Genomic DNA, 12882 nt, shown 5'->3' with positions numbered 1-12882 from the left:
ACAAAAAATAAAATAAAAGTTGTCACTAAATGATATATTGCTCACACATGCCATGGTTATATGTGGAATTGCACCCCAAAATATATTCCGCTACTTCTCCCGAGTATGGGGATACCACATGTGTGGGACTTTTTGGGAGTCTAGTCGCGCACGGCACCCCGAAAACCAATCACCACCTTCAGGATTTCTAAGGGTGCAAATTTTTGATTTCACTCCTCACTACCTATCACAGTTTCGAAGGCCATAAAATGCCAAAATGGCACAAAACCCCCCAAAATAACCCCATTTTGGAAAATAGACACCCCAAGCTATTTACTGAGAGGCATGTTGAGTCCATGGAATATTTTATATTTTGCCACAAGTTGCGGGAATATTACAAACTTTTTTGTTTTTGCACAAAGTTGTCACTAAATGATATATTGCTCACACATGCTATGGGCATATGTGAAATGACACGCCAAAATACATTCTGCTGCTTCTCCTGAGTACAGGGATACCACATATGTGGGACTTTTTTGGAGCCTAGCCGCGTATGGGACCCCAAAATCCAAGCACCGCCTTCAGGATTTCTAAGGGCATACATTTTTTTTATTTTACTCCTCACTACCTATCACTACCTATCACAGTTTTGAAGGCCATAAAATGCCAAGATGACACAAAACCCCCCCAAATGACCCCATTTTGGAAAGTAGACACCCCAAGCTATTTGCTGAGGGCCATGTTGAGACTATTGAATATTTTTTTTTTTTTGTCCCAAGGGATTGAATAATGAAAAAAAAAAAAAAAAAAAAACATTTTTTTACAAAAAGTTGTCACTAAATTATATATTGCTCACACATGTCATGGTTATATGTGGAATTGCACCCCAAAATTAATTTTGCTACTTCTCCTGAGTACGGGGATACCACATGTGTGGGACTTTTTGGGAGTTTAGCTGCGTACGGGGCCCCGAAAACCTATCACCGCCTTCAGGATTTCTAAGGGTGCGAATTTTTGATTTCACTCCTCACTACCTATCACAGTTTCGAAGGCCATAAAATGCCAAAATAGCACAAAACCCCCAGAAATGACCCCATTTTGGAAAGTAGACACCCCAAGCTATTTGCTGAGGGGCATGTTGAGACCATTGAATATTTTTTTTTTTTTTTTTTTGGGACCCCGAAATCCAAGCACCACCTTCAGGATTTCCAAGGGCATTCATTTTTTTATTTCACTCCTCACTACCTATCACAGTTTTGAAGGCCATAAAATGCCAAGATGGCACAAAACCCCCCCAAATGACCCCATTTTGGAAAGTAGACACCCCAAGCTATTTGCTGAGGGGCATGTTGAGACCATTGAATATTTTTTTTTTTTTTTTGGTTCCAAGGGACTGAATAATGACAAAAAATAAAAATATTATTTTGTTTACAAAAAGTTGTCACTAAATTATATATTGCTCACACATGCCATGGTTATATGTGGAATTGCACCCCAAAATACATTTTGCTGCTTCTCCTGAGTACGGGGATACCACATGTGTGGGACTTTTTGGGAGCCTAGCTGCGTACGGGGCCCCAAAAAACAATCGCCACCTTCTGGATTTCTAAGGGCGCAAATTTTTGATTTCACTCCTCACTACCTATTACAGTTTTGAAGGCCATAAAATGCCAAAATAGCACAAAACCCCCCCAAATTACCCCATTTTGGAAAGTAGACACCCTAAGCTATTTGCTGAGAGTCGTTGTCTGAACGAAAAAAAAGATTGATCGGTGGGTATGCCCACCATTAGAATACCTCCCTTCATCCACCCACTTCTAATGATGGACATACATGCACCATTTATATATGCCGAAGCATGGGGGCATCCTCCCGCAAAAAAAGTTATGCCGCGTACACACGGTCAAACTTTTCCACGGGCAAGCATGCATTGGAATTTAGACCATATGTACGCGGCATTAGGAGCAAAATCGCTCCTCCACCCCTTATGCCCCCATGCTTCGGCATATATGCTCTTTTTTAACTGTGGTGGTGAAATCACCTCCTACAGCACTGGAGTCACGGCTTTATGTATCGTGGGAGCAAACGCGGTTGCTGTCAAGATAAATAAATCCACGCTGCAACTGAATGGCGTACCTGCTAAGCAAATTATGGTTAACGTTAAAACAAAGTAACATCACAGTATAACAGTAAAACCTTACCATACCTGCATAGCAAATGCCAAAAAAACAGTAAAAAATAAAACATTTTTTAACACAACCTGTGCCTAAATTATATATATGCCGAAGCATGGGGGCATCCTCCCGCAAAAAAGTTATGCCGCGTACATACGTTCAAACTTTTCCACGGGCAAGCCCTCCGTCGGAATTTTGACCACATGTACGCGGCATTAGGAGCAAAATCGCTCCTCCACCCCTTATGCCCCCATGCTTCGGCATATATGCTCTTTTTTAACTGTGGTGGTGAAATCACCTCCGACAGTGCTGGAGTCGCGGCTTTATGTATCGTGGGAGCAAACGCTGTTGCTGTCAAGATAAATAAATCCACACTGCAGCTGAATGGCATACCTGAAAACATGAAAAATGGTTAACAATAAAACACAGTAAAGTATAAAAAAAAAAAAATGAGAGAGAGAGAGAGAGAGAGAGAGAGAGAGAGAGACCCTGCGTTAGTGTGCCTAGCCTGTGGAATGCTGTACCCTACGCTAATACTTCACTAGTGTGTGGTAGCGTTCAAAACACTCACCAAGGCAAAGACCAGGATTGCCAGGACAGCGTGGACAATAACAACGGGTGTCACGCCTAAATCCGCGCTTGGTACAGACACAACATCTTTTTTGGGGGGCTCGTTAGGTAGGGGTACTCGGGAGGACATAAGAATAATGCCTCTCATGCAGCCGGCTTACTGCATTTGGTTGGGAATGGTGAGGTGCAGAACCGTCTGGATACAGAAGCTCTGTGACAACCTCTCTTTGGAAGAAAAGAAAGATTAAAGTCCCACCTGAAGTTTTGTATAGCACAAAAGCATTCAGCAAAGCCAATTGAAATAAGTAAGCAGACACTTTTTTTTGTACCAGCATCTGGCCTTACGGGAAACTAGATACGGCGCCAACAACTGGTCATTGAGGTCCACCCCTCCCATATTTTTGTTATATTCGTGGACACAGAGGGGTTTCTCCACAATACCAGTCGCCGTAGAAATTTGGACCGTCATGTCTGCATGAAGGGAGGTAAGAACGAAAACATTCTTATTATCCCTCCACTTCATAGCGAGCAAATTATTACACCGATAGCAGGCTCTCTCCCCCAGCCTAAGACGGGAATCTACAAGCCGCTGGGGAAAGCCCCGGCGATTAGGTTGCACGGTGCCACATGCTCCAATCTGATTACCAAACAAGTGACTAAACAGTGGCACGCTGGTGTAATAATTGTCCACGTACAACTGGTACCCCTTTCCGAATAAGGGTGACACCAATTTCCACACTATCTTGCCAGCGCTTCCTATGTAGTCAGGGCAGTTTTCCGGCTCTACGTAACTATCTTTACCCTCATAAACCATAAAGCTCCATGCATAGCCTGTGGCCCTGTCACAGCACTTGACCCCGTATCTAGTACGCTTGTTGGGAATGTACTGTTTGAATGACAAGCGACCAGTAAACTTAATGAGGGACTCATCAACGCAGACAACTTTTTGGGGAGTAAACAAGTCTGCAAAACGTTGGTTGAAGTGGTTTATGAGGGGCCGAATTTTGTAGAGCCGATCGTATTCAGGGTCTCCACGATGACGACAAAGTTCATTGTCACTGAAGTGCATAAACCGCAAGATCTGCTCGTATCGTTTCCTGGACATGGAGTTGGAGAACACGGGCATGTGGTCAGTCGGATGCATGGACCAATAATCCTGCAACGTCATGAATTTATGTGTGCCCATGTTGAGGGAAAGGCCCGGAAAGGTCTTAAATTCGGAAACCGTAACTGGTTTCCAATCTCTGGCAAGAGACGGCAACTGGGGATTAGCGGCAATGTGTTGACCAGCATATGAATTGGTTTGGTCCACAATAGATCTATAGAGATCTTCCGTGAAATACAGAGAATAAAAATCGAGTGGCGTAAAATCATCTGTATCCACCTGAATACCGGGTTGGGCAGTGAATGGGGGAAGTACTGGTGCTGCAGAAGTGGTGGGCACCCAATCAGGATTGGCGAATTCTGCAGGAAGGACACTATGGGTACGATGGGCCTGTCTTAGTCTTCTTGGTGGCAGCAGGACACTACTTGTGCTTGCCACCTCGCCAGCTTGAACTGCACTTATGGGACTCGCCACGTCACCACGTGATACTGCAGTGCTGGATGTACGTCCAGGGTGTACTATGCCGCTGGTGCTTGCCAGTTCACCAAAAGGATGAGCGGCGCTAGTACTGGCTCTATACTCCATACGAGGAACTTGCGGTTCCTGCACCTCAACAACATCAGAAGATCGGGGTCGGGTACGCCTGACGTTAGCAGGGACCTCTTCTTCGTCGTCAGAGCTATCTGACATGGAGGCGCTGTCCTCTACAGGTTCGTATTCTGAGCATGAATCTGACAGATCAGTGTCTTCCTCTTGACTATCTGTCATGCTCAGAAACGTGTAGGCCTCTTCACTAGTGTACCTTCGCTTTGCCATTTTGGGCTCTAAATTTAGGGGTACAGTAGTGAGACTCACAGGTAAAAAAGCACCTAGCCTGTCAGGGACTGTATACAACGCTACAAAAAAAAAAAAAAACTGTTAGCGATCGCAGGGATCAGGCCTGACTCTGCGAATGCTGCAGTTATGTGTGTTGTGTTTTGTAAGTGACAGTGATCGATCGATACTGCACTTGGGTGGGCTGGGCTGGGCAGAGGGGCAAAACGCAGGTGCTAGCAGGTATCTGGATTGATCCTGCTAACAATGCGTTTTTTTAGAACCTTAAATTGCTGGGCACGCTAGTATAGATCTGATCAGATCAGATATTGATCTGTTCGGATACTATACCACTAAGGGAGGTGTATGCTTTGCGCGTGGGTGTTAGCGGTACTGGCACTAACCTAGCACTGCCTGGGGCGACGCAGACCCTTTCTGACCCTAAAACCAAATTTATATCACCCGCCGGGTGATCAGGGAGTTAAACCTTTATTAGGTAATAAATGGCGGGTGCCCTGATGCTATAAAAAGCGAACTACCTAACCAGCGTCACCCGTAACACTTATACAGTGATCACTGGTGAAAGGGTTAACTAAGGGCAATCAGGGGGTTAAAACCTTTATTGGGTATTTATATGGGGGGTACCTGAAGCTTTATAAAAACCTGACGGGGAACCTGAATAACTAACTGGCTAACCAGCGTCACCAGTGACACTTATGCAGCGATCGCTGGTGAAAGGGTTAACTCTAGGGGCAATCAAGGGGTTAAAACCTTTATTAGGTTATATATCGGGGTACCTAACACTATAAAAACCTGGCGTTGAACCTAAAAAAAAAAAAAAAAAAAACTAGCTTCCTAGCGGGACCAGTGACACTAATGCAGCGATCAGAAAAACGATCGCTTAGTGACACTGGTAAAAGGGGGTGAAAAGGTTAACTGGGAGGGCAATCAAGGGGTTAAACCTTTATTAGGGGGGGTAGGGGGCTACCCTGGACCTAAAGGGGCCTAACACTAGCTGCCCTGACACTTTTTACAGTCACAACTGACACTAAATGCAGTGATCAGTAAATAAATGAACACTGCATTAGTGACACTGTGACTGTGGGGGGGGGGGGATCGGGGGGTGATCGGGGGGTGACTGGGGTGAAATGTGTGCCTATGTGTACCTATGTGTCAGTGGACTGTTGGCGCACTTACTTGTATGTCTTCACTCCGCACTGTCCGGTCAAAAAGACCGCCATGAGGAGTGTGACATCACTTCCTCCTTCCTGTGTTTACATTTTCACAGGGGATGAAGTTCGTCATTGGCCAGGAGCGATCGAGAGGGGATGGCCAGAAACCAACGGCCATCCCCTCATCACGGATCACTCCTGCAGGGAACCGGACCGCCGTATCCAGCGGGAGGGGGTCCGATCGGACCCCCCACCCGCTGGAAGGCAGGCACGTACAGTTAGGTGCTTGTGCCTGCCTGTGCCATTGTGATGACGTACAATGGCAATACGGCGGTCCTTAAGCGGTTAAGATGGTGCATATCTGTTCTTTTTGTTGTGTTTGACATTTAAGGGTTTTGTTAGCCCGTTTTAACTGGTTGCCTTAATGCAAGACATAATTTAAAGCACATGAATTAGGTTAACATAAAATGATTACCATACTTTTGAACATTATTGATTAAAGGGCTTTCACTGTAGATTATGATGATCAAGCTTAAGTACAGAATTTATATATACTGAAGTATATTTAAATAAACTTACTTTGAAGAGAAATAATTGTGGCATTGATCGCACACACGAGCTGGGTTTTCTCGACAGCCTTCCACGACCATCTTCTTCATTGAGCAGGAACTGCATACCAACCTGCCACATCGCCTACAGTGATGTCTGCGATTAAACTACAAGGGAAACAGACAACATATGACTCTGGCTTTGCTACCAATTCACTATTCAATAATCAAAACTGGTTTGAAAAGCTTAGAGTGCCTTGAAAAAGTGTTCACATCCCTTAAAATTTTCAAAAATTTGGCATGTTACAGCCAAAAACTTAAATGTATTTTTTTGGGATTTTATGTGATAGACCAACACAGAGTTCCACATAATTGTGTAGTGGAAGGAAAATAATAAATGTTTTTCAACATTTTTTACAAATAAATATGTGAAAAGTGTGGTGTGATTTGTATTCAGCCCCCTTTACTCTGATACCCCTAACTAAAATATAGTGGAACCATTTGCTTTCAGAAGTCACCTAATTAGTAAAGAATCCACCTGTGTGTAATTTAATCTCAGTATAAATACAGCTGTTCTGTGAAGCCCTCAGTGGTTTGTTAGAGAACCCCAGTGAACAAACAGCATCCAGAAGGCCAAGAAAAACAGACAGGTCAGGGATAAAGTTGTGGAGAAGTTTAAAGCAGGGTTAAGTTATAAAAAAAAGTCCCAAGCTTTGGACATTGCACACCACCTACCAAGACAAAGCCATCCACCTAAAATGACAGACTGGGCAAGGAGAGCATTGGTAACTGGGGGGGAGCTGCAGAGATCCACAGCTCAGGTGGAAGAATCTGCCCACAGGACAACTATTAGTCGTACACGCCACAAATCTAGCCTTTATGAAAGAGTGGCAAGAAGAAAGGCATCGTTGAAAGAAAGCCATAAGAAGTCCCGTTTGCAGTTTGCGAGAAGCCAAGTGGGGGGCAGAGCAAACATGTGGAAGAAGGTTCTCTGGTCAGATGAGACCAAAGTTGAACTTTTTGACCTATAAACATAACACTATGTGTGGCGGAAAACTAACACAGCACATCACCATAAACACACCATCCATGAAACATGGTGGTGGCAGAATCATGTTGTGGGGATGCTTTTCTTCAGCAGGGACAAAGAAGATGGATGGGGCCAAATACAGGGCAATGTTAGAAGAAATCCTGTTAGAGTCTGCAAAAGACTTGAGACTGGGAGGTTCACTTTCCAGCAGGGCAACAACCCTGAACATACAGCCAGAGCTACAATTGAATGGTTTAGATCAGGGGTGCCCAACCTTTTGAAGAGCGAGGGTCACTTAAGCGACTTGGTAACCGGTCGCGAGCCACAATAAGCAGAGCGAGTGGATGGCATGTCTGTGTCTACGCTGCATTTGCAGAGTGGACATGGACGCTGCCCATGGTACTTTTTGGAGGATCGTGTTGGAGGTAGAACACAAGTCGTTTTATGTCTGCCCATGGGCGTGCACAGAACTTTTTCCGGGGGAGGGGCATCATTTTATGGACACCCATGCTCAGCCCCTTTTCGACAATGTCATGAAGGGAAGTTATCAGATAACGCTCAGGCAGGCAAAGGTTTGGGAAACCTGATGCAAAAGATTAATAGAAGGATCAAGCTGCCATTGTCCGATTAGCAACTTCTAATCAGTTTTTTTGTTTACACTATTAAATGCACCAAATTATTCATACACACGTGATCAAGGCATATAAAATCATCCAAAATAGGAAAATAAAGCATATAAACTTTAACTGCAAATATCTGCACTCTTGCTTAAATTTAGCAATCACATTTTTCAGAGTATTTTTTTTGTACAATTTTTGTTCACTGGTTAGTGATCTCGAAAAAAAAAAAAAAAAAATGTAAATGTCTGTGGTCTTGTGCAAATTTATCAATTACTTTGTCAATCAAATGATGTTTGTTTTCAGCAATTTTTGCTGAAAGTCTGCTCATCATGCACAAACCAGATAAGCGGTCATCTGCCATTGTCAATCTCAGCCAGGTTTTCACCCTTCTCATTGTGCTGAAAGACCTTTCCACTGTACAAGTGGTCACTGGTAATGTGAGAGCAATGAGAATTGCTTGCTGGATTCATGAAAAAAAAATCTGCGTGGTTTAGCAAATCCAGAAATCCATTGTCAAACTGCTCATCCTTTGTTGACCAGATCTCAAACCATGTGACTGCTTCAGCTTCCAGGTTTTCAATGCCATATTTTTTTTTTTTTTTTTTAATAATTGTAATTTTTATTAATTTTCAAAGCAAGTACAATATAATCGAGCATTGGAACAATTAATAGACAGAAGTGAATATAGATTATAACATAAGCGTTAACTACAGAAGACAGAGAATAGTGTCCATATATGCAGGCACAAAAGTGGTCTGCATAGCCATAACATGTAAAATGAATAATAAACAGTTTATGAAAACCAAAACAGAAATTCCGTTTGACAGAAGGCCGTAGGCCAGAGAGGGACAGAGCAACAAGACATTCACATGGTCAACATGGTGAATCTCAGGGGGGAGGGATGGGTTACCTGGAATAGTACCTAGAGAGGGTGAATGGAAGGGAGAAAGATGGGAGTAGATGTCAGAAAGGAGGTGCTACAACTGGCGGCTACGTTCGTGGAGGGTGTACAGGCAGGGAACCCCATACTCCGACCGATCACAGGGCTCCCATACTTTATCAGATTGAGGGACCAAGTCGTGCACCGAGGCCGTCAGGTACTCCATTCTCTGAATCTCGGACACCAGTTGAAGAAATCTAGGCCTGGGGGGAGCTGCACCTGACAGCCAGCACAGCGGGACAAGACTCTTAGCAGCCAATAGAATATAGGAGACCAGCTTGTTTGTATTTTTAGGTAGGCCTGGGACAGGAAGACCCAACAAACAGTGTAAGGGATCGATCGGAAGGGACACCCCCGTCACCTCTGCCACCAATGACCCCACCGTTATCCAAAAGGGACATATCAGGGGGCATTTCCAGAAAATATGGAACAGAGACCCAATGTCAAGCCCACATTGCCAGCAACGCGGCAAGACTGAGGGGTCAGATTTGTGGATCACATCGGGGGTCCTATACCAGAACATGAGGATTTTAATTGCAGTTTCCCTTTGCGTGACACACTTAGAGGATTTAAATGTAGAGGTCCAAATCCTATCCCATGTCTGTAGAGTGATAGGTTTGTCCAACAACCGAGACCACCTACTCATATACAGATGTGCAAGTTCATTTAAGGGGGTCGACTCATGGAGGATTCAGTGGATAGAGGAAATTAAATGTAGTTGGTGGGGACCCTGAGCACAAAGGTGCTCAAAGGCAGTGGGGTTAAAAGTAAAGCAAATGCTTGGGAATGTCATATTTTTCACGTGGGGGGGGGGGGGATATAGCCACAGGGATATCCTACCCAAAGACAGACCATCGGGGATAGAAGGGTTAAACAGCACATTCGTGAGGGGAGAGCAGGGTGAGGAAAGGGAGTACTTTTTGTTGCATTTTTGCCACAGATCCAGGGTAAAGGACATTGGGGACATGCATTGACATCTAAAGTTAGGGTGTAGAGGGGATGGAGCACCCCAGATCAAGGAGCATGGGTGAACCGGATATAGGACCCCCTTCTCAATAGCAGCCCACTGGCTCGTGGCATTAAGAGAAGACCAAGTGGTAATAATTCGTAAATGAGTAGCATGGTAGTATTTCACGATATCTGGAGCCCCCAAGCCTCCCCGATCCCTAGGTGCAAACACCACTGAACTGGCAAAGCGGTGAGACCTGTCAGCCCAAATAAATTTTAGAAAACGTCTTTGGAGGAGTTTAAGCTGTGAAGTTGGGATGGCAACTGCCAGTGCCTCAAAGTGGTAAAGCAATCTGGGCAAGACTGACATTTTAAGGACGTTGATCCTGCCCAGAAGGGACAAGGGGTATTTGGACCAGGTCAGTGGGGAATTATTTATATCCTGAAATAGGGCAGGAAAGTTTGCATGAAACAGGTGGGAGTAAGGAGTCAGAAAAACCCCCAGGTATTTGAGTGAGTCATTGCACCATCTATAAGGATAAGTTTCCTTCAGCCTAGAGAGTTGTGTGGCGGGTTTATGTATGGGTAGGGCTTCAGTCTTGGAGGTGTTAACTTTGTACCCAGAGATACCCCCAAAGGATGATAGTAGCTTATGCAGTGAGGGGAGAGAGATCTGTGGATTGGTAATAGTTAGCAAGATGTCGTCCGCGAAGAGTGATAGTTTATACTCCCCCTGTCGCATCGCCACCCCACGAATATCTGGGTGAGAACGTACAGCCTCGGCTAGGGGCTCTAGACATAAAATAAATAACAACGGTGATAAAGGACACCCCTGCCGAGTACCATTCATCAAGGGGAAACGAGGCGACAAGGAGGACGATGACATCTGTACCTGGGCAGTAACCGTTGAGTACAAAGCCTCAAGCGTGTTTAAAAAGGGACCATTAAAACCTTAAACCTTGAGCGTGGCGAACATATAAGGCCAGCTAAGCCTATCGAAGGCCTTCTGGGCGTCTAAACCGAGTAGGAGTGCTGGTTTGCTGGTCCTATCCAAAAGGTCGACCAGATTGATTGTGCGTCGGGTGTCATCTCCGGCGTGCCTGCCAGGGACAAACCCCACCTGGTCTCTGTGAATAAGTTTGGGGGCAAGAGCTGATAGTCTAGAGGCAAGGATTTTAGTAAATATATTGTAATCCAAATTAAGAAGGGCTATAGGTCTATAGTTATCTGGAATGGAGGGGTCCTTAACTGGCTTGGGGATCACTGAGATGAAGGAGTGTGAGAAATGGGGGTGGGGAGGGGTACCTTTTAGTAGAGAATCAAATAAGGTAAGCATGTGTGGTCCCAAGATGTCCAGATAGGTTTTATAGTAGAAATAAGGGAGACTGTCAGGGCCAGGTGATTTATGCAAAGGGAGCTCCTGTATAGCAGCCGAGAGCTCGTCTGCCGTTACTGTTTTATTTAGGGCCTCTAAGTCAGTTGACGAGAGCTTAGGGAGTTTCAGGTTGAAGAAAAAGGACTTAAATTTCTCTTGTGTAAAGTGAAAATGATTTTCAGGGGATAAACAGTTATAGAGTTTATGGTAAAAATCGCCAAAAGTGTTTGAGATTTCACGAGGGCAGTAAGTCCTGAATCCGTCAGGCCGGGAGAGAAACTCAGGGAAGGAGTTGAATGTGCGTGGACTTAGTTTGTTAACAACATTTTAAGGGGCTTATTGGAAAAAAAATCGTTGAATTTCTGCTTCATCCAGAGTAGCGATTTGACTGCCCGATCGAGTTGCGCTGTTTTAATCTGTTCCCTAAGTAGAGTGACTCTCCGCAGCCTCTCCACTGTGGGGGAGCCCAAGAGCCTCCGTTCCGCCGAGAGAAGAGCAGAAGTTAGAGATCAAATATATTCGGTTCTGTCTCTCTTCAATCTAGAGCTCTCTGCAATGCAAGCGCCTCTAAAAACGGCATTGTGGGCTTCCCACAGAGTGGAAAAATCAGAGACCAACCCTCTGTTTAGTTGGAAATATTCTGTGAGGCTCTGCGCAAGGACAGAGCGGAAGCTTTCAGATTGTAAAAGGTGATTATTAAGTCGCCAATGACAAGATCTGGGGTAGGCCTGTGTGAGCAGGAGATCTAGGGTAATGGGAGCATGGTCAGACCAGGTAATCGGCATCACCTCAGAATAAACCACATGGGGAATGAGGGGAACAGATATAAGGAAGTGATCGAGTTGTGAATACATTTTAAGAGCTGGGGAATAGAAGGTAAATTGTTGAGCTATGGGGTGTTTAATCCTCCACGAGTCGAAAAGTCGGTGGGATCTAATAAGCTGACGGAAGGAAGTAGCTTGAGAGGTAATCTTCTTAGAGGGTGTTGACAAGAACAGTGTTTGCCTATCTCTAGAGGGGGACATAACCAAGTTAAAGTCCCCGCCGACTATCAAAAAGGGCTGTGATAGATAATGGGAAGAGTCAAACAGGCCACTAAGGAAATCAATCTGACCAACATTAGGGACATACAAGTTCACGAGGGTCAGAGGTGTTAAAGTATTGGCATTCTAGGATTAGATATCTACCGTGGGGGTCTGCATGGGATGTTTTAACCTTAATGAGATATGACTTTTTGATCAGAATCACAACACCTGCCCTGCCTGTAGGATCGGAGGCTAACAAGGAGGTGGGGAAGTGCTTGGAGGCAAACTTAAGGGAGCCATCCGTTTTAAAATGGGTTTCTTGCAACATAATTACGTCTGCACCAGAGGACCTGAATTCCTTCAGGGCCAGCCAGCACTTACACATAGAGCCCTTTACATTATATGACAAAAGCTTTAAAGCCGTAAGGGCGGATTAAATGGGTAAGCGTGTGTAAGTACCTGGAAGCTGCAGTACAGCCAAAAATAAGTAACATTGGACCAGGACTCCAATCGACAGAATGTGTCAGTAGCGTCAGTTATACCCAGGCGGTGGGGAAGGAGTAGGTATACCCAGAGCCAGGAT

The 12882-nt window shown here is 44.8% G+C and overlaps 1 protein-coding gene across 6 annotated transcripts in view; it reads right to left on the bottom strand.

Moving 5' to 3' along the window:
* ZFYVE26 (zinc finger FYVE-type containing 26) overlaps nucleotides 1–12882 on the bottom strand; it is a 1794472-nt gene that overhangs the window by 654046 nt on the left and 1127544 nt on the right. For all 6 annotated transcript variants that reach the window (XM_077465059.1, XM_077465061.1, XM_077465063.1 and 3 more), the window contains one exon: nucleotides 6393–6529. In XM_077465059.1, the coding sequence (XP_077321185.1) occupies nucleotides 6393–6529 (137 nt within the window). The remainder of the gene's footprint in view (nucleotides 1–6392; nucleotides 6530–12882) is intronic.

The sequence above is a fragment of the Lithobates pipiens genome, unplaced genomic scaffold, assembly GCF_037356315.1.
Source record: "Lithobates pipiens isolate NorthernLeopardFrog02 unplaced genomic scaffold, aLitPip1_a1.2 Scaffold_30, whole genome shotgun sequence".
Taxonomy (NCBI): domain Eukaryota; kingdom Metazoa; phylum Chordata; class Amphibia; order Anura; family Ranidae; genus Lithobates; species Lithobates pipiens.
Note: the sequence above shows the minus strand (reverse complement) of the source record. Positions and strands in the feature narration are given on the sequence as shown.